This window comes from Camelus dromedarius, chromosome 17 (assembly GCF_036321535.1).
Source record: "Camelus dromedarius isolate mCamDro1 chromosome 17, mCamDro1.pat, whole genome shotgun sequence".
Lineage (NCBI taxonomy): Eukaryota > Metazoa > Chordata > Mammalia > Artiodactyla > Camelidae > Camelus > Camelus dromedarius.
Window position 1 is genome coordinate 33,114,313 of NC_087452.1, and position 19,683 is coordinate 33,133,995.

The 19,683-nt window shown below is 56.5% G+C and overlaps 3 protein-coding genes across 8 annotated transcripts; all 3 read left to right on the forward strand.

Annotated features, from left to right (window-relative positions):
• The first annotated feature begins 4 nt into the window (after positions 1-4).
• On the forward strand, positions 5-5,036 carry ZMYND10 (zinc finger MYND-type containing 10). Of its 4 annotated transcripts, none has more exons than XM_031470403.2 (12): positions 5-309; positions 1,287-1,395; positions 2,292-2,408; positions 2,535-2,588; positions 2,709-2,846; positions 2,953-3,041; positions 3,132-3,232; positions 3,566-3,738; positions 3,988-4,113; positions 4,196-4,317; positions 4,436-4,561; positions 4,650-5,036. In XM_031470403.2, the coding sequence occupies exons 2-12, from the start codon at positions 1,324-1,326 to the stop codon at positions 4,723-4,725; spliced, it is 1,194 nt and encodes a 397-aa protein (XP_031326263.1). In that variant the 5' UTR covers positions 5-309; positions 1,287-1,323; the 3' UTR covers positions 4,726-5,036. The 4 variants fall into 4 exon arrangements, with proteins under 4 accessions (XP_031326263.1, XP_010976345.1, XP_031326262.1 ...); XM_010978043.3 differs by lacking the exon at positions 5-309 and adding an exon at positions 911-1,083; XM_031470402.2 differs by lacking the exons at positions 5-309; positions 4,436-4,561 and adding an exon at positions 911-1,083.
• Positions 5,037-5,305: 269 nt separating this feature from the next.
• Positions 5,306-13,832, forward strand: RASSF1 (Ras association domain family member 1). Of its 3 annotated transcripts, XM_031470405.2 has the most exons (6): positions 5,306-5,605; positions 7,263-7,369; positions 11,395-11,499; positions 11,698-11,995; positions 12,119-12,234; positions 12,891-13,832. In XM_031470405.2, the coding sequence occupies exons 1-6, from the start codon at positions 5,356-5,358 to the stop codon at positions 13,035-13,037; spliced, it is 1,023 nt and encodes a 340-aa protein (XP_031326265.1). In that variant the 5' UTR covers positions 5,306-5,355; the 3' UTR covers positions 13,038-13,832. The 3 variants fall into 3 exon arrangements, with proteins under 3 accessions (XP_031326265.1, XP_064352587.1, XP_010976388.1); XM_064496517.1 differs by lacking the exon at positions 7,263-7,369 and having other exon boundaries at positions 5,320-5,605; XM_010978086.3 differs by lacking the exons at positions 5,306-5,605; positions 7,263-7,369 and adding an exon at positions 7,816-8,107.
• An 811-nt stretch (positions 13,833-14,643) lies between these two features.
• TUSC2 (tumor suppressor 2, mitochondrial calcium regulator) lies at positions 14,644-17,532 on the forward strand. The gene is made up of 3 exons (XM_010978097.3): positions 14,644-14,921; positions 16,014-16,134; positions 16,305-17,532. Exons 1-3 carry the CDS (start codon positions 14,776-14,778, stop codon positions 16,368-16,370), a joined length of 333 nt encoding a protein of 110 aa, XP_010976399.2. The 5' UTR covers positions 14,644-14,775; the 3' UTR covers positions 16,371-17,532.
• The last annotated feature ends 2,151 nt before the right edge of the window (positions 17,533-19,683 follow it).

Consider the following 19,683-nt stretch of genomic DNA (forward strand, 5'->3'; position numbering starts at 1 on the left):
AATTACAAACTGAAAGAAACAATCAGGAAGCTGTGATGAAGAGTGAGTTGGGATGGCTGCTGGGGCTGCTCTGGATTAGATGGGCAAGGAAGGCCTAGCTGAGCTGACTTAAACTGAACCCTGAAGGAGAAGGAGTATTCCAGGCAGAAGTAACAAGCGCAAAAGCCCTGAAGCAAAAGGCTCCTTGGGATGTATGTGGAAGCCAAGGGAGGCCCATGGGGCTGGAACTTAGGAGTCAAGTGGGAGTGGGGCAAGAAACGAAGTCCTGAGGTAGGAGAAGGTCAAGAGCCTGATACTGCAGAGTTGCCGGTAAGCTGCTTTGGACACAGTATTTTGATTTTGAGGGCCAGAGGCAGCCAGATTCACCCTCATGCGAGGGAGTAATGTCTCACGTACACCTTTAAAGACTTCTGCTACTCAGCAAAGTCAAGGCCACGGTAGTTACCTTATGAGAGGTAATGGCAGCCTGGAATAGGATGAAGAGAAGTTGTGAGCCCTGAGCGGTATTTCGCGAGTGGAGCCAACAAAGTGGAGCTGGGAGCGAGGAGACCACGGAGAGGCGCATCAGTGTGGGCTGAGAGGGAGCAGCTGCAGGAAGAGTTGGTGGGGGTCAGACCGACTTGACGTCCATCGGAGGAGGGAGCCTAGGCCACAAGAGTCTAGAATTAAGGGAGACCCGTGAGCCACAGCCGGTTGTGAGGGAGAAAGCCCCAGAAGTCCAGGGAGGGTTGCTACCTGCCGTCTGGCCGTTCCGGGCGCTGCGCCGGCGGCCGCCAGGGACTGCCCAGGCAGCACTGCGCAGGCGCCGAGCTAACCGTTTCCATGGCGGCGAAGACCCACGCGCCCCAACCGCTCCACAACGGTCAGGTCCCAGATTTCGGCCCCGCGGGAGACAGTGGTCCGCAAGCGTGTCAGCGCCTCCATCTCAGCTCCAGCTGCTTCCCGCAGTCAGCGGGACCCCGCCTTCCTGCTCTCTGTTCTTGGCGCCGACATGGGCGACCTGGAGCTGCTGCTGCCTGGGGAGGCTGACCTGTTGGTGCGGGGACTGCGCAGCTTCCAGCTGCGCGAGATGGGCTCCGAAGGGTGAGGCAGCTGGATCCAGGTCAGGCGTCCTTGAGTCGGGGAGTATGGGCCTGACACTTGGGGGGAAGGGCCCCCAGGTGTAGAGGTAACCTGAGTCACCTCTGGCCCCTCAGGATCGGGTTAGGCTTCAATAGGACCTAGTCCCCACCCCCACTCTTACCACACATGTGCTCTCACATGTGCTCACACCCCCTCTGGGGCAGGTGGAACCAGCAGCATGAGAATCTGGAGAAGCTGAATATGCAGGCCATTCTTGATGCCACAGCCAGCCAGGGCGAGCCCATCCAGGAGCTGCTGGTCACCCATGGGAAGGTATGCTGGAGACACAGGCAGAGTTCCCTTCTTCTCACCACTCCCCACCCCACCACTCTACCCCTCAGGTGCACCCTGGGTGCCTGCACTTCCCTCTGGTTGGCACACCTGCCCTCCCCAAAGGAGAAGGAAAAGTGTGTTACACATTTGATTTTGCACCTCTATGGGACAAGACCCTGGCACGCCAGGTGGGGTGCATGGCACCGGTTGATTAGGGACATAGTCGTGTATCATAGAACTGCCTAGGCTGCAGAGGGAGGGCCCAAGTTCTAAAGGCCATCCTGAATAGACTGCCAGGCTGGAGAAGGCTCCCACTGAAGTAGCGGTGGGACTTTGGCATGGAAGGAGGCAACCTTCCCAACATGAGACAGACGGAGTTAGAAACCAGGGATTAACTTGGCTGGAACATGAATCAGGAAGTGGCACCAGTAGATGATCTGAGATATCACTTGACAAAAAGTGGAAGGAAAAGATGGAGCCCCCTACTGGGAGGTGGGGTAGGAAAAGGGCACTGTGAAGGGCGCCAAATAAGAGTAAGGCCAAGGCACATAAGAGCCTTGGAAAGCCAGAGGACAGAGCAGGGCATGAGCAGGAGGGCTAGCCTGAAAGGGACAACTGAATACAGGAGGAGAGGACAAGGATGCAGGTACAGAGGGAGCATGGCAGCCTGGGGACAAGGCAGGAGGGGCCAGTCACAGGAAGCACGAGGGATGCCCCCACAGAGATGTTGGGGGCAGCTGGAAATGAAAGTCTAAGGTGCAGGAGAGAGGTCAGGAAGGAACTTATGTGACATGGGAGAGGCTAGGGACCCAGAGGAGATTGGGGAGCCAGGGATGGGAGGGTTGCCAAGCCAAGGTTGGCCCACCTCATCCCTGTACTTTGCCCTCCCCTCAAAGATCCCGACACTGGTAGAGGAGCTGATTGCGGTGGAGATGTGGAAGCAGAAAGTGTTCCCTGTGCTGTGCAGGCTGGAGGACTTTAAACCCCAGAACACATTTCCCATATACATGGTGGTGAGCTGCTCCATTGGTTCATAGACCCGCCCAACCCTTCAGAGGGCCCGGAACTATAGAGGGTAGCTGGTAGCCCCTATCCCTCTCCCAGCAGCCCAGAGCCCTGTCCTCCTCTTTATCTGACAGATACATCATGAGGCCTCCATCATCAACCTCTTGGAGACAGTATTTTTCCACAAGGTGAGGCACCAGCACTGTCCAATGGCTACAGCTCCAGGCCAGGGCCTGGCAACAAGGGAGGTTGCATGTGTGTGGGAAGGGCATAAGAGATAGAATGTTTCGCCTCCACCTATACCCCAGGAAGTGTGTGAGTCAGCAGAAGACACCATCTTGGACTTGGTGGACTACTGCCATCGTAAACTGACTCTGTTGGTGGCCCAGAGTGGCCATGGTGGCCCTTCTGAGGAGGAGGAATCCCAATACAGCACCCCTATGCAGGTGGGCTGAGGTTCCCTGGGGTTGGCAATGGCTCCCCAAAGCCTGAGTGTGTTGGGTAGGAGTCGGGGTTCCACTTGAATACCTTGTGCCCCATGCCCCACCCCAGGAGCTGCAGAAGCAGGCAGAGCTGATGGAATTTGAGATCGCACTGAAAGCCCTCTCAGTGCTGCGCTACATCACAGACTGCGTGGACAGGTGGGCAGCCCTGTCAGGACTGGGGCCTGCAGTCGAGGGCTAGGAGCCTGGGCCTGTAGCCTCTAGTCACCTCTCCATCCCCATCTGTAGCCTTTCCCTGAGCACCTTGAGCCGCATGCTCAGCACCCACAACCTGCCGTGTCTCCTGGTAGAACTGCTGGAGCACAGTCCCTGGAGTCGGCGGGAAAGAGGTAAGGTCCTCCTCCCCTGCCTAAGTCCCAGCTCACTGCTTCCAGGACATCCTCCTGGATTGATGGGGTGGACAGCTTGCACACAAGTAGACAAACTCTGCCCCCTAGTCCACAGAGAATATCAAGGTGCTCTCACCCAAAGTGGGCCTAGATCTGAACTGTGCAGAGGGCAAGGCCTCTCTGTCCACTACTGAGGACTCACCCTGACCTGGAGCCAGCAGCACCCCAGCCTGAGCAAGTCCTGTGCCCAGGCAGTGGTCAGTCTGCCAGTCCACGCAGCTGACTCAGAGAGCATGCAACGCCTGCACCCAGTATGCTGATTCCTCTCCCCAGGCAAGCTGCAGCAATTTGAGAGTGGCCATTGGCAGACAGTGGTCCCTTCAGAACAGCAAAAGCTGAGCAAATTGGATGGGCAGGTGTGGATTGCCCTGTACAATCTGCTGCTAAGTCCTGAGGCCCGGGCTCGCTACTGCCTCACAAGCTTTGCCAAGGGACAGTTACTCAAGGTAGGGAACCCCGCCCACACCAGTCCCCACAGCCCCAGCACTGCCCCACCTCACCCCTTATGTTTATTTTTGCCCATCCCCCTCAGCCCCAGCCCTCTTTCCAGACACTGGGCCTCAGGTGACACTGCAGCTAGTGGGACATGGGCCCACAGGCACCCTCAGCCCAGCCCAGCCCAGCCCAGGCCTTCTCTGTTCCTTGACCCTCTGGTCAGCACCGCTTCACACTGGCCTCCCCGGACACCCTTGCAGCTTCGGGCCTTCCTCACAGACACACTGCTTGACCAGCTGCCCAACCTGGCAGACCTGCAGGGTTTCCTGGCCCACCTGGCCCTGGTGGAAGCCCAGTCTCCTAAAAAGGACCTGGTGTTGGAACAGGTAGGTACTAGGAAGGTAGTTGCTTGGGACCAATGCCCACTTTGTCAGCTCCTCCCTGCCATTCTCCTCTTCTCTTCCCCAGATGCCAGAAATCTGGGAGCGGCTAGAGCGAGAGAACAGAGGCAAGTGGCAGGCTATTGCCAAGCATCAGCTGCGGCATGTATTCAGCCCCTCAGAGCAGGAACTGCGGCTGCAGGCACGAAGGTGAGGCCTGCTGAGCTGGCTGAAGGGGTGGAAAGGATGCAGAAGGCATGGATGTGGGCAGGGGTGTTTCTCCCTCCACCCACCAGGCCCAGCCAGGTCCTCCTGACCCTTTTCCCAGGTGGGCTGAGACCTACAGGCTGGATGTACTAGAGGCTGTGGCTCCAGAGCGGCCCCGCTGTGCCTACTGCAGTGCAGAGGCCTCCAAGCGCTGCTCACGATGCCAGAATGAGTGGTATTGCTGCAGGTGAGGGTATCCTAGGACCTTGGACCGCTAAGTCCCACTTCCATACTCCTCACAAGCACTGTATCCTCACCAGCCCACTTGTCTGCAGGGAGTGCCAAGTCAAGCACTGGGAGAAGCATGGAAAGGCTTGTGTCCTGGCAGCCCAGGGTGACAGAGCCAAGTGACGGCTGCAGCTGCTGAGGGCCAACCACCCATGCTATACAACCTACTAGAGTGTGCCCTGAACCTCTGGATCTCAGCCTGGCCTCTGCAAGCGCCCCAGTCTCCCAGGTGGTGAACACAGCAGGCGGGTAGAGCTGCTGACCCATCTTCCCCAGCAAAGCACTCCCCGCTTCCTGCCCCACCCGGCGGGTAGGCTTAGGACGCAGCCTCAGCAAGCTAGGGCAGGCGGCCTGGGCGGGGGGCGAGGGCCGAGGGCCGGATGTGGGGACCCTCTTCCTCTAGTACAGTAAAGTAAAGCTGGCTTCCAGAAACACGACTGTTTCTGCGTGGCCCTTTGTGGTCGTCGTCGTCGTCGTCGTCGTCGTCAGGGGGAGGGGAGTTGCTGGCGGGTTGAAGGGAGGATAGGAAATGGAGGGCGGGGACTCCGCGAGAGCAGCGCATCGCCGCCCCACTCCGCCTGCGGGCCGACACAGCCCAGGCGCCCAGGTTTCCATTGCGCTGCTCCCCTCGGCTCTCTCCCGCCGCTCTGCCTGAGTCCGGGGGAGGTGCCGCATAGGGGACCGCCCCGCAGCCCCGCCCGCCCCGCGCTCGCTCGCGCCCAGAGCCGGCCCGAGACCCGGCCCGACCGGGCCATGTCCGCTGAACCTGAGCTCATTGAGCTGCGGGAACTGGTACCCGCGCGGTGCGCCACCCCGGGCCGTACCCGGCTGGAGCGTGCCAACGCGCTGCGCATCGCACCGGGCACAGCGCGCAACCCCGCAAGGCAGCTGGTCCCGGGCCGCGGCCACCGCTTCCAGCCTGCGGGGCCCGCCACGCACACGTGGTGCGACCTCTGTGGCGACTTCATCTGGGGCGTCGTGCGCAAGGGCCTGCAGTGCGCACGTGAGTAGCGGTCCCTTGCGCTGGCGAGAGCGAAACGGGTGGCCAAGGGGCAGCACCTTCTCTGTGGGCCAAGTTGCGACGGAGAGGGTTTGACGGGGACGGTCCCTGTGGACCAGGACAGTTATGTTTGCCCCATAGCAGAAGAGAGTTCGGGCAGATGGTTTATAAGCTTGTCAAGCTCCCCCTGCGTTTGAGACATAGTTAGGCAGAGGAAGTTACCTGTGAATAACAAGGTGCTTAATTTCGAGTTTAAAGAGTGTGTTGGCCCTTCTTGAGAAAGTCTTTGTGCCACCCAGTCCCTGAGTTCGTATTCCCACACCTGCCCCTTCCCAAAGATTCACTCCCCAAGTCCCCCTCCAGAAACCCTGGGATGAAGGGAATTTACCCACCTACGGGAGAAGGCATGGAAAAGTTAGAACCTTGGGTGGGCCCACTGCAAGCAGTTTTGTTGCGTCTTCACTTAGTAAATACCTACTGTAGGTTCAGTCAACGAGGTGCTAAAAGATGAAACACAGCCACTACCCTCCCAGGACTCACCAGCAAGCAGAAGTTGATCTTCCACTGGCTATACACCAGCTAGAATCACTTGGGATGCTTTTACAGCCCTCCAACTCCCCCGTGCTTATACCCTAACTCACACCTGTTGAATCAATCACTGGGAGTGTATCAGTAATTTTTATAAACAGATTATTCTGTGCAGCCTGTGTTGAGAATCAATGCTCTGGTTAATTTAGGAACTTTATGGAGAACAGTAGTGATTTTTGCTGAGATAAGGAACTCTGGCAAGGGCAGGGGTGAGGAAAACTAAGTTTAAAAGGGTAAGAAAGTGAGTTAAATTTTGGCCATGTTGGGTTGAAATGTCTACTAGACATCCAAACAAAGATACTAATACACAGGATTTGATCTGAGGGGAGAGGTCAGTGATGAAAGCCTTGGATCAGGGGTAGGTCAGTGTACACAGAGCAGGGAGGCAATCAGGACTGAGCCTCAGAGACACCACCATTAGACGTGGAAGTTGAAACAGAACTAAAGGAGCTGAGCAGGAGTTGCAGGGAGGTGGGAGGAAGACCAGGATAGAAGGGGCCCCCCAGGAACCAAGAGGAACAAGCATCAGATGATGCTGAGGAAGTGAAGATGGAGATTTGGCAGTGGGCAAGTCGCTGAGGACCCTGACCAGGGCAGTCTCCTGGAGGGAGGGGCAGGCCTGATTGGAATGAGTAGAGGGTGAAGGCGAGGGACTGAGAGGTAATTTTCTGGTGTGAGAGGAGTAGAGACAAATAACAACTAGAGCGGGGCATTGGGTTACAAGGTTTCTTTTCCCCCTTCAAGTAAATGGGCGGAGGGAGGGGCGCTGATAAAGAGGAAGGGGAAAGTTCTGCCCTCGACTCCAGAAATCCAACTGTTTAGCAGGCTTGGATCCCTAACCGCCTGAAGCCTTCTCGCCAGTTTGCACACGCCGGTGGCGGGTGGGGGGTGGTGTACCAACACTAAAATCTGTGTAGCGGTGGGCGGTAACGGGGCCTGAGATAATACCGGTCATGCAGAGCATTACGGGCAACGGCCTTCACCCCTGGGCTATTCTGTCCCCGGGACGCTTTTCCGTTTCTTCCCCGCTGTCCCCGGGGTTCCTCCGCCTCACAGCCAGGCTTCTCTGCAGATTGCAAGTTCACCTGCCACTACCGTTGCCGCGCGCTCGTCTGCCTAGACTGCTGCGGGCCCCGGGACCTGGGATGGGAACCTGCGCTGGAGAGGGACACGAACGTGGTGAGCGCGGGACCTGGGAGCTTACGGGCAAGGCAGGAACGCGCAGACGAGCGGGTCACTTTGCAGGCGTTCCCTATGGCCTCTTGGCGTTACGCGCAATAAACGTTCTTATAGCCGACTTTCCCGCGACAGAGAATGGCTAATTCTGCGCGCGGGCTCGAAGGGGTGCTTGGGGTACTGACTGCGCGGACTGCCCAGAGCCACCCAGGCTCCGCGCAAGCGCAATTTTCGCACCTTCTAACATCCTGTCTTGGGGCCACGGTGGTGCACATGCGCACACGTTGCGACTTGTTCCCCGTGGGAGGTGGGGCCCACGAGGCGGAGCCAAGTTTAGCTGCCTGAGCGATGAGATCATTCCTTGAGGCGAGGCGTGCGTGTGGCCCCGCCCTTCGACATTCCTCTTCCAATGAGACAAGAGCTAGATCCTGGCTGTCTACATTTCAGTGTTAACGGTTGCGGCGCGGACACTGGTTCCGGCGTTCGCGCACACTTACACGCGCGCGCACGCGCATACGCGCCTGGGGCGGTGGTTGGAAGCTACGCGCGCGCGGGACTCGCGGAGCTGGCGGGCAGGCGGGCGCGGCGATGGGCGAGGCGGACGCGGGGACGCCTTCTTTCGAGATGACCTGGAGCAGCACAACAAGCAGTGGCTACTGCAGCCAGGAGGACTCCGACTCAGAGCTCGAGCAGTACTTCACCGCGCGTACCTCGCTGGCGCGCAGGCCGCGCCGGGACCAGGTGGGGGCCGGGGATTGCGGGAGGCAGGCTAGGGGCGGTCGCTGGGACCCCGCCCCTCCCTGGTAAGTTTCGGCGTCGAGAGTTTGTAAGCAACCCTGCTCTCCCGTCAGCGTGGATCCTGGACCCAACCCGGGCCAGTCCTCGGAACCGTGTGTTGGGCTTTCAGCGCGTGGGTACTGGCTGCTGAGGCCTTTCAGTTTCTGTCACAGACCGGTTGAACTAGGGGAGGCAGCTCAGTGGCTTGGGGTAGACCAGGGTATTATTCACCTATTACTAAGGCTGACTGCTCAGTCTGGAGTAACACCTCGATTTCCGCGTGTGGGTGCTCCCAGCCCCCACTCTGGAGGACCAGGAGGAAGTGGAGCGGGAGGAGTTCTAGCCCGGAATAGAGAAGTGTGTTTAGGAGAGAGGCAAAGGAAGGTCCGGGCCCCTCCATATGCACTCCTGAATGGAGCCAGCTGAGTCCTCACCTCTTGCCGGTCCTGGCCTGTCACCAGCTGCTGGAATGGAGAAGATTCTGATCCCGATTCCCCCGACCCCCACCCTGAGGGAAACTGGAATGCTGGCTTGGGCAACACATATACTAAAATTAGAGCGGACCTGGAGAAAGGGGATTTGGGAATGGATGGGAAGGAAGCCTTGTTTTGGACTGTAAGCATCCAGGAGCACTTTGTCTACAAGAGGTGGGGAAGGCTAGATTGTAAAATGCCCTGAGAGAGGTCAAGAGAAGGGTTACTAATGCAGTACCATAAGGTATGGCACTAGAGCAGCTGTAGGTCTCAGAGTCTCCCAGGTGTCCCCATTATCAAAGACTTCTGTGCTGTGTGCCATGACTGTGACCACCAGGCTCAAATAACTGTTCTGGAGCTGGTACACCTCAGAGGAGCACCCTGGCCAGGGCATCAGGAAAAGGATGGGGACCATGAAGTGAAGTTCAGTATATCTGGCAGCAGTGGGACAGAATTCCTTGCATAAGCCAAGAAAAGAGAGTTGTGGATAATTCTTCAGTGAAAATTTTATACCTCAAGATCTCACTCCAGAGTTTGGGTGCAAGGTTTGAATGTTGATCCCTGGGACTGTCTCTGTCACTCAGGCCTGAGCCATTTTCCATTGTGGAAAAGTGAGAAAAGCACAAGACACTGACCAATTGAAAACGAGGCTGGGGAGTTCCAAGCTGTACATAAAAACCACCAGTCACTGTGGACAGTGGCAGAGTAGAGGGGGGTGACTGTAGTACAAGAGAAGGGAAATTCCATGGTCCCGTTGTGTATCCCTCTGGGACCGCTGTTGGAATCCTCCTCCAGCAGTCAGCTTTAGAAACAGAAAAAAAAACTTACTCCTCTAGAATCCTGACAGCATAGTGCAGTGTCTCCAGTCCAAGTCCCTTGTTTTATGAGTAAAGATACTGAGGGAGGTTGACCTGGAGAAGGAAGGGGCTGGAACTGAGGTCACTTCATCCCAGTTCAGGGCTCCTGGATAACCTGAACAGGGAAGAGGAAGGACCCAGGTAGAGCTTAGAGTCATCCTAGGGAAGGAGAATAAGTTAGTGCCATGCCTTTGATCACCCTGTTCTGTAAATAGAATTCTCTTCCTTCTTGCTCCAGCTCTAGTCTGCTCAGCTTTCCTCCTAGCACCCCTCCCATCTTGGCATTTCTTCCCACGGGGTCACTCCTTCCTGTCCCTCTCCTTGGGCCTGAACAAATACATTTATCCTTTATTCCCAGCCTGCAGCCTTCGTTTTACCCCCCAGATTCCTCACTTTCCAGGGCCCACACTATTGTTCTTACTAGTCCTACAGGATTTCCCACTGTCTTCAACAAACTTTCTGCTGGAGTTTTCACTTCTCAGTGCTCTTTTCCGTCTAGGAGACCTTTGGAAGCTTGGGGAAGCACACAGGCTTCAATTTCCACCCCTCCCCCAGCCTCAATCCTCAGCACCATGCACTTGCTGGCTGCTGAGCAGCAGCAGGTTCAAGGTGAAGAGCATACTGCTAAAACGCTGTGGACTCTACCTGACCCTTCATCTGTCCTTCTTATTTGTCCCCATCAGATGGTTTAAGCTTAGGGGGCTCCAACGCAGTAGTCAGGGAAAAGCCTCGCTGCCCTGGGCTGAGCTGAGCACAAGTTTAAGGTTATACTGCAGGAGACATTCTGGTGGGAACTCCCCTGGAACAAGGCATTGGTCAGTGGTGATCTCAGCTGTATCTGTGACATTCATACCTACTAGGACCTATCTGACGTCAACAGGAAGTAAGGCTGATGCAAAAGGACGAAGGGAGTTTGGCAGAAGGAAGTTAATTCAGAGCCCTGGCTGCCCTGGGCCATACTCCACCCTTCCGACAAGAATCCAGTCCCTGGAGGAAAAGGAGAAGGGCTGAATGGTGGAGCTAAAATCTTTGGGTTACACCTCTAGACCGGGGATTGAGAGGGAGGGTATAGTTCAGTGGTAGAGCACATGGTTAGCATGCATGAGGTCCTGGGTTCAATCCCCTATACCTCCTTAATTAAAATAAATAAATAAGCCTAATTACCTCCCCCCCCAAAACAAAAAACAAACTAACTAACTCTAGACAGCAGGGAAGAGTTCCAAAAGTCTACTTATTTGGCACTTGTGGGACAGGCTCTACCAGAAGGCTCTACCACGCACCTCTGGCAGTTTGGAGCCTGGCCTGAAGCTGTTTTTTATGCAACTTGGGTCAAGATCAAATGGCATGTCACAGTGGTTTCCTCGCTATGTCTGAGGAACACAGGGCTGGCCCCAGGTCTCCCATCAGGAGTGTTAACATTGCAGAGATTGCCCTTCCCCTCCTGCCCGCTAGTAGCTGGGTTCCTGGTGTGCACCACTACCCATACTTCTCACCCTGCAGTGGGTTATGGCCAAGGCAGAGTGGCAAAGTGCACCGCCTTCTCCAGGACACACCTTGACCCCACCTGACTTGCATGCTGGGATCAAGCTGTCCCTCAGATTCCTACATCTTTTCCTGGTCCCTGGCCTCATGCTTTCAGTTTCCTTGGTTTCAAGGTATCCTTAGGGCCTTCCCCAATGTTGAGGAGGATTCAGGCAGGCGGCAGAGAGAAGCCAAATGATTCTGCCTTGGCTGTGTCCACCCATAGCATGCAGAACCAGGAGCAGTGATGGATTCTTCTCATCAGGACTTGAACTTTGTTATCAGTTTCCAAAGGCTGCTCATAGGTGGTCCACCCAGGGCTCCCCTCCTTGCCTGTGACACACATTGCAGAGGAATGGGTTCCTTAAGGGTCCTGTGTCCATGCTGGTCCATCTTTCAGGATGAGCCTGTGGAGTGGGAGACTCCTGACCTTTCTCAGGCTGAGATTGAGCAGAAGATCAAGGAGTACAATGGCCAGATCAACAGCAACCTGTTCATGAGCCTGGTGAGTTGATAGCTTGTTTTGGAGAGAGCCAGGAACCCAGCTGTGTGCCTGGTGTGCAAAGGGTCACAGCTGAGGTGTTCCTGTGTGGGCCCAAACAGTGATTTATTCACACTCAGCCTAGCCCTAAGTGGACTGGTAGTACTCAGATCTGTTCCATCTCACCTGGAACCTAGTCATGTTTTGGTTTCTCCTCTTTAGAATAAGGATGGCTCCTACACAGGCTTCATCAAGGTTCAACTGAAGCTGGTGCGCCCTGTCTCGGTTCCCTCCAGCAAGAAACCACCCTCCTTGCAGGATGCCCGGCGGGGCCCAGGGCGGGGCACAGCTGTGAAACGGCGCACTTCCTTCTACTTGCCCAAGGATGCTGTCAAGCACCTGCATGTGCTGTCACGCACGCGGGCACGCGAGGTCATCGAGGCCCTGCTGCGCAAATTCTTGGTGGTGGATGACCCCCGCAAGTTTGCACTCTTTGAGCGGGCTGAGCGCCATGGCCAAGGTGGGCGTCTCCCTAGCCCCACCATCATGTGTGAGGGTATATATGCACGTGCCTGTGCGCTCAGGGGCCAAGGGACTGCGCCTGACTCTATCACACATTCCCTTCCCCCCTTCTGGCCCTCAGTGTATCTGCGGAAGCTGTCAGATGATGAGCAGCCCCTGCGGCTCCGGCTCCTTGCAGGACCCAGTGAGAAGGCCCTCAGCTTTGTCCTGAAGGAGAATGACTCTGGGGAGGTGAACGTGAGTACATGGCCCTCCGTAGTTTCTTGGCAGGACTAGTGGGTTGCAGCTCTAGTAAGGTGTGAAGGAGGAATAGGGCTGAGGACAAGCCCCACAAAGCCTGTCCAAGAGTATGTGAGCCTTGTAGCTAAAGTGATGGCTTCCAGGACACTCATGCCAAGGTCTAGGGCTTGTCCCAAGAAGCCAGGAAGAATTGTCTTGGTGCTCTGCTCTTTCCTAATGTAGAAAGTCCTCAGGAGATGCAGGAGTCCGTCTGATGGTGGTGATCCCAGGGCAGATCAAAGCCTCACAGATGGGCACAGGAAGACATGGAGGTGCCCCCTTCAGGCATTAGGACTTTTTACCTGGAAGCTTTACAGCTCCAAGGTAGTGCGTCTGCAGAGTGGGGTTAACCTCAGAGAGAGTGGGCATGACCTGTCCACAGGTAACTAGTAAATGTTTGGTTTGGTTGCCTCTCCATAAGGTGACCACCCTACTTTGTGGGGCCCATCTTCTATAGAATTGTTGTTGGGAGTCCTAACACAGACCATGCAGGCAAGAACCTGACATTAGAAAGCCCCATCTAGCTGTGTGACCATGATGTGCTGGTCTCTAGGGAGGGCCTGCTGGCTTGGTGGTGCCTGCTGCAGACTGTGTCTCCCCCCTACCCCCTGCAGTGGGATGCTTTCAGCATGCCTGAACTACACAACTTCCTGCGCATCCTGCAGCGGGAAGAAGAGGAACACCTCCGCCAGATCCTGCAGAAGTACTCCTATTGCCGCCAGAAGATCCAAGAGGCCCTGCATGCCTGCCCCCTGGGGTGACCTCTTGTACCCCTAGGTGGAAGGAGGAAAGTAGGCAGCACCGAGGGCGTGCCGTGTGAGTGTGAGAAGGCCCATGTGGCCTGAGGAATGAGTGTGCATGGAGGCCCTCTCTTGCTGGGGGAACAAGCCCAGAGAACAGCGAAGGAGATGGCCCCCTGTGTCCACCAGTGGGTGTAGCAGAGCATGGCTCTGAACCCATCTGCGCTTCATGTACTGGGTCATGGTGGGCTAGGGTTGCCCTGGGACACTGCTCCAGGCTTGCAGCAGGAGTAGAACAGACAGAAGTCTCCTTAATTTGTGTCTCAGATATGAGAATTTTGGAGTCCCTACCAACAGAATAGGGTCATGTTTGCAGGGATGAGGGCTCTCATCTATGGCGAAAGGTTGTGTGTTTGGGGTCTTGGATGAGGTCTCAGGACGAGCCAAGGTTGGGTGTGCAACATAAGGCAGGTATCGAGGAAGAGTCTAGGGTTCCCTTTGCAGCACCCTCTGACTCCTCACACACCCTGTGGTCAGGGAGTGCTGGCTCATGGCGCAGCAGCAGTGCCTCAGTGCCTCCTCCAAGGAGGATGTCCCTGGGCCAGGGTCTGTATGAGTGTGGGTACTGGCCCAGGTCTGTGCCTTGTTTGCCAGTCAAAGCCAGGGTCTTGCCCTTGGGTATTTTTGATGATGTGTGCGGATGTATGTAGTATTTTGTGGCCTCAGCTGAATGCCTCCTGTGGGGAAGGGGGTGGGGGTGACAGTCATCAGGGCCTGGGGCCTGAGAGAATTGGCTGAATAAAGATTTAAGAATTCTCCCGCTTTTGGATTCTTTATTATGGGCCCTTATCTGCCGTTGCCCCTCATGCCAGTGGCTGCCAAGATTAATGGACAGGCTCATAGATCACCTTTTCAAGTGGGCCCACGGGACCAATTTGTGAAGGATGTGGTGTACAGATATGTACGGAGTCATCACTCAACACCTGCGGGCTCAGGTCATGATGGGGGCAAGAACATGAGCCGCAGCCAGAGCTTAGGGAAACCACACACGCGAAGCTGTGGGAGACGCTTCACCAACTAGAGATACTACTGTGACTCAGACACTGCCAAAGGTACAGACAGACGTTAATTCTTGCCTTCATGAAGAGTGGCTTCTGGTGGGTTTGGAAAGAACACTGAATTTGAAGTTCCTCAGTCCTGAACGTAGCTATACAACCATTGGCCGATTCCTTAATTCTCCTTACGTTCGGTTTCTTTTCCACTCGCAAAAACGGTGTGGGGGTAGAATGAAGCCAGACGGGCACTGAGCTGCCTGGCCTGAGGTCAGGCCCTAAAGTGCTGATTTGGTGGCTGGGCAGGCCATCTGGACCTGACCACTAAGGATTGGGGACGTCGGATCTGCAGTACACGCGGAAGGAGCCGGGAGGAGGGTACAGCCACCGCTTTCCTGGGTGGGGAGCCGCTCCAGCCGGACAGAGCGTGGCCTGCTGGGACCTGACGTCTCTCAGGGCATGCTGGGATGCCTAGCATCTGAGGGCGGCTATTGGTTCAGCCCCGCAGACCGACGAGAGGAGCAGCCAATCAGAGGGGCAGCGTGCGGAGCGTTTGGAAGCGGAAGTGAGGTTTCCGTGGAGACAGCAGAGCCTGCGGAAGGCGGCGGCGGCACCTCAGAGCTGAGGCCCAGGCAGGGCATGGCGGCGCCGACGGCCCTGTGAGAGCGAAGAGGCCGCGGGGCTCACCATGCGCCGGCGACCCTGACATGGGCGCCAGCGGCTCCAAAGCTCGGGGGCTGTGGCCCTTCGCCTCGGCGGCGGGGGGCGGTGGCCCGGAGGCGGTGGTCGCTGAGCAAGCTTTGGTGCGACCGCGAGGCCGAGTCGTGCCCCCCTTCGTATTCACGCGCCGCGGGTAAGGGCGCGGGATTCCGCCCCGGGGAGGACAGACCGGGTGGCTGGGCGCCCCTCATCATGGGGAACTCCCGCCCCTCTACCCCCTACACCCGAGTCAGGACGACTCCCATATTTCAGGCCCTCATAGGAACAAGGAACGGGGAAAGGCGGGCAGTCGGTTCCTGGCGGCCTGGCTGCTGTCAAGGTCTTCCTAGGATAAGAATGGGCCTGAGGCTTGTCCCTGGGCAGGCCCTTCGCACTGTGAAGCTAAGATTGGGCCTCCCTGAGACTTAAAGACCTTCTCCTTTTATCCCTTCCACCCAGCCTGCAAGCTGAAGGCTCCTATCCTCCCTCACCCCCAGTTCTTCCTAGAGGAGAATGATCCTCTGTTTTGGTTCCTCACAGTGGTGGGGTTGGACCCTCTCTGGGTAGTGGCCGGGAAAGCAGGACTGGGCCCTAGTTTGGAGATGGGACCTGGGGAAAAAGACCCTCACCCAGGTATGTTTCCTAGATCTGGAGCGCTGACCTCCCCGCTCCCCCAAGGGGCCCAGACCATAGCACTAGATTGGCCTGGCTCTGATGGGCCCCTGAGGACTGGCACTCAGGTGATGCTGGAGATTTTGCTGTAGATACTAGGGAGACCCATCAGTGGCAGTTTGGCTGCACCAGCCACATTGGCCAGGGAGGATGCAGCCTTTTTCCCTGTAAGCTCCCTCCTAGCCTAGGCATCTGCTATCTCAGGCTTTGGCCCTGGGCCAACAGTGTCTTCTGGAGTGAGACCAACATGCCCAGGCCTCCATCCTGCCTACTCTAGAACTTCTGGGTGAAGGCAAGGGCCTGATGTCTTCTTGCTGAACAAACCAGTGATGTTTCGGTATGGCTGCTCTTCTTAGGGTCTGACAGAGTAGCACTGGCCACCACCCACTCCCCATTTCCTTCTAGTAGACCCCAGACCCTAAGCAAGGGATTCTTCAAGCATATTATCCTCCCTTCCTCACACCAAGGTTGTTTATCCCCATTTGGGAAGGGCACACTTCCCTGTGTTCTATGGCATTTGTTATGACCAGGTGTGGGGTTCCAGCGCAGCCTGTTCCCCTCTCCCTCTACACAGCTCCATGTTCTATGACGAGGATGGGGATCTGGCTCACGAGTTCTATGAGGAGACAATCGTCACCAAGAACGGGCAGAAGCGGGCCAAGCTGAGGCGGGTGCATAAGAACCTGATTCCTCAGGTGAGGGGCTGGGCAGTGGTCATAGAGCCTATGTTGAGTGTGTGGAGGTAGACCCAGATGGGGTCTGCTGTCATGGTGGGGGCTCTTGGGGGAGGAGCTGGGAGGAACAGGAAGGCTTCCTGGAGTAGGGCCCCTGAGCTGGCCCTCACTAGCCTCTGTTTCCATGGCAGGGCATCGTGAAGCTGGATCCCCCCCGCATCCACGTGGATTTCCCTGTGATCCTCTATGAGGTGTAAGCCTGGGGAGTGGCAGGCATAAACACCCCCTGCCTCAGCAAGAAACCCCCAGGCTCAAGGTGTGGCTTCCATTGAGGAACCTAGGCTGGGGCCACAAACCTGAATAAACTCCACGGGCCTGGAACCTTCAGCTGTAAGCGGGGCAGTCATACAATGTTGGTTGGGTGTTGGTTTGTATGTGGACAAGAGGTGGCTGGTGGCTGGCAAAGGCTGATGGCGGAGTTACCAGCCCACCTTCCCCAGCAATCCCTTCAAGGAGCGTGGCAGGGCATATACTGGTCAGGAATGCCTGGGTCCTGTGCCCTTGTCTGGCCTGCTTTCTTCGAAGCTTGTCTAGGGCCCAGCTCTGCTAGAGGCTACAGCACTTTACAAGCAAGGTCTGCCTTTTTCCAGCCCCAAGGCTGTGGGAGCTATACACGAGTTGAAACTCCCTTTCCCTCACTTCTTTTACCCTCTCGTTGGAGCATTTCAGCCGTTTGCTACCTCGATTCCTCCTGTGTTGGACAGAGGCTGGGGGCAGCGCAAGCCTTCTTCTTGCCCGTCTGTTCCCACCCCCAAATGGATGGACAGTTTGCTAGCTGGTAATAGGAGTAGAGGCTGGTGTGGGAGGCTTCTCCCTCTACCCAGGGCTGGGCTGATCCCTCCCCACTGTGACTAGTTGTTGTCCCACCCCACCGCCAAGTTGAGGGGACATAGGCTAGGGATCAGGAAGGGACCTGGATGCCTGTGCTTATGGGGAGTCGCCCCATTCTACCTACTCTGTCTAATCCCCCTTGCCCTTACATGTTCACTACCCTGTGGTAAGGGACAGCACCCCAGGGATGGTGCCAGTAGTTCTGAGGAGCCCACCACCCCTTCCCTACAGTATACCCATCCCTTCAGGATCAGTCAGGAGAAAGTACGGGAGCCCCTGGGTAGGGACAGAAAGGAGAGAACAACCATAAAAGAAATATTTAAAATGTGAAAGCTTGTAAATAATCTAGTCCGTGATGTTGTTGGGGCAGTCTGATTTCTACGTAGAAATGATTTTTTTTTTAATTCTTTACCGTGCAAACTCTGTGCTTTAAGAGTGTTAAGAAATGGCTTGGGGAGGGTAGCCCTCAATATAAGAAGGCTGTTGTGTTATTTGTTCAATAAAATTATTTGTAGACCCTGCATACAAGAGTGACATCCTCTGAGGCTGTGACACCCAGTGTCTAGATCACTGCCTGAGTTCAGTAGGTAGGCCTGGGCCCAGGGCTCTGGCTGCCCCCATCTCCAGCAGGGCTCAGAGTGAGCCTGCGTGCAGCCTGCAGCCATCCCAGCCACGGCCAGCAGGTGGCAGTGTACTTACACGGACCTCACCGCAGGCCTTAAGGATGGAGAGCCGCGCACTGTGTATTGTGTGCAGTAAGTGGGGACCTCTGGTACTGGAAGGCCCTGGGATGCTTCACTAGGGATTGGCCCCACCTGCCTGACCTGAGTTGAGAGAGTGACCTCGGATAGGTCTGGAACAGTTGTCCTGCCCCCAGCAGTGCTAGCTGACTCCACATGAAGTCACAGCCTGAGCCGCTTGGACCTCCAAGGGCCAGCTTGAGGTGGACAGCAATCAGATGGGTGCCACCATGCCCGTGACCTACTGCGAGGTTCTGCAGCCCAAACCCACTTGCCTCCTGCCTGTAGGTACTACCAGGAGAGTAGGCTTGGGGCTTCAGTTCCCGGAGGCAAAGCACAGCCACCCAGTACTTCCACTGGTCCCTTCTGCCTCTTCTCACCTGCTGCCTGCCCCTTGTGGACATTTGACCCACACTTCTCAGGTCCTGCTATGAGGCTGGTTCTTTGCTAGGTCAGGCCCTTGGCCATCAGCCCAACTCCCAGTCAGGGAGGAGGGAGTTCAGGGACACAGGCTGCTGGGTCTGGGAAGTTGGCCTGCCTGTCTTTTGGAGGTTTAAGCTTGTCAAGTCTGGAGCAGGATCACTCTGTGCAGCCTGGACTTGTCTTTCTTCTTGGAGTAACTTCCTATTTTCCCGACAAGATGCCAGGCTTTAAGGCCATGTCTTCCTCCACTGTCCCTCCTACTGACTGCCCCAGAGCCAGGGTTCTGCCATGCCAGATGGTATCCCATCACCACTGTCCCAGTGTAGGGGAACTCCCTGTGCTGGGCCTGTACTAGCTGACCCCAAAGCTGGAAACAATGGGGGTCAGGGCAGTGCTTCCCCACTCCCTCCCACTGGGCTGCGCTCACTTCCTTCCTGCTGGCTGCCTGAGGAAGTGTCCCTGCCCTGGGACAGTCTGGCCTGGCCTTTGTTTCCCCAGGGGTCCCCCACCCTTGGTGCTTCCAAGGCCTGTGTCCTTTTTGGAGCCAGCACTGTGGTCCAGGACACCACCCTCCCATACCATGTCCTAGACTCCTTGGTCATCAGGGGTAGACTCCAGAGTATGTGCCCACCTCCCCCAGTCTCCCACTCTTACACAGACTTCTGTTAGGAGAGAGGCCCTGGGCATCAAGGAGGTGGGCCAGTAGGGTAAAGGGGAATAGGCTCAGGGTGACTTGAGGGTGTACAGATTAGTCTGTAACTCTGGAGGGGCCTACTGGGACCCTGCTGCAGCCCTCCCTGGAGCCAGCCACATTTTGGGTACCCCCTTCCCAAGGAAATACACTCCTTTCCTCACCAATGTTGTAAGGAGACCCCTACTCTAAAGCATGTTAGTGAAATCCACCCAGGAATGTCCTCTGGTAGGAGAGAACCCTGCAGAATCCACCCTGTCCCTGCCCCACCCCCACCCCTCAGTCACCACATCAACACATTGTCCACTCTGTCACACACGGGATGCTTCCGCTCTCAGTGGAAAAAAATTGACTCAGCTCCTGTAAGTTCCCCCAACACCCCGACCCCCAGGGCTGGTTCCCTTCTTCACCACCTGCTTTGGGGAACAATCTGCCTAACATCCCCGTAGTTTGACTCCCCAGAGCACCACCACCAGGGCCCCTCCACTCACAAGCTGCTGGATTTGAGGAGGGGCCCTCAACCCCATGGGCAGGTTGGGGAGAACTTTCAGTGTTAAGGAAGCTGCCAGCATCGGGGAGGCTGGCACCTGAGTCAGGTTTCCCAGCCTTCCTGTCACCTGGCACATTTGGCATAGCCAGGGCCTACTCAGGGGAAGGGTGGGAAGGGCAGCCAGCCAGCAGGACAAGCCGGAGGGAAACAGGGTCAAGGAGGTCCCCTTCCCCCGCATTTGTTGCTGGCCCTTTCCTCTCTGAGGGGCAGCAGGAAGTGAGGAGAAAGGGCTGGGGTGGGAGGCGGGAGCGGGTGGGAGGGATAGGGTTTATCAA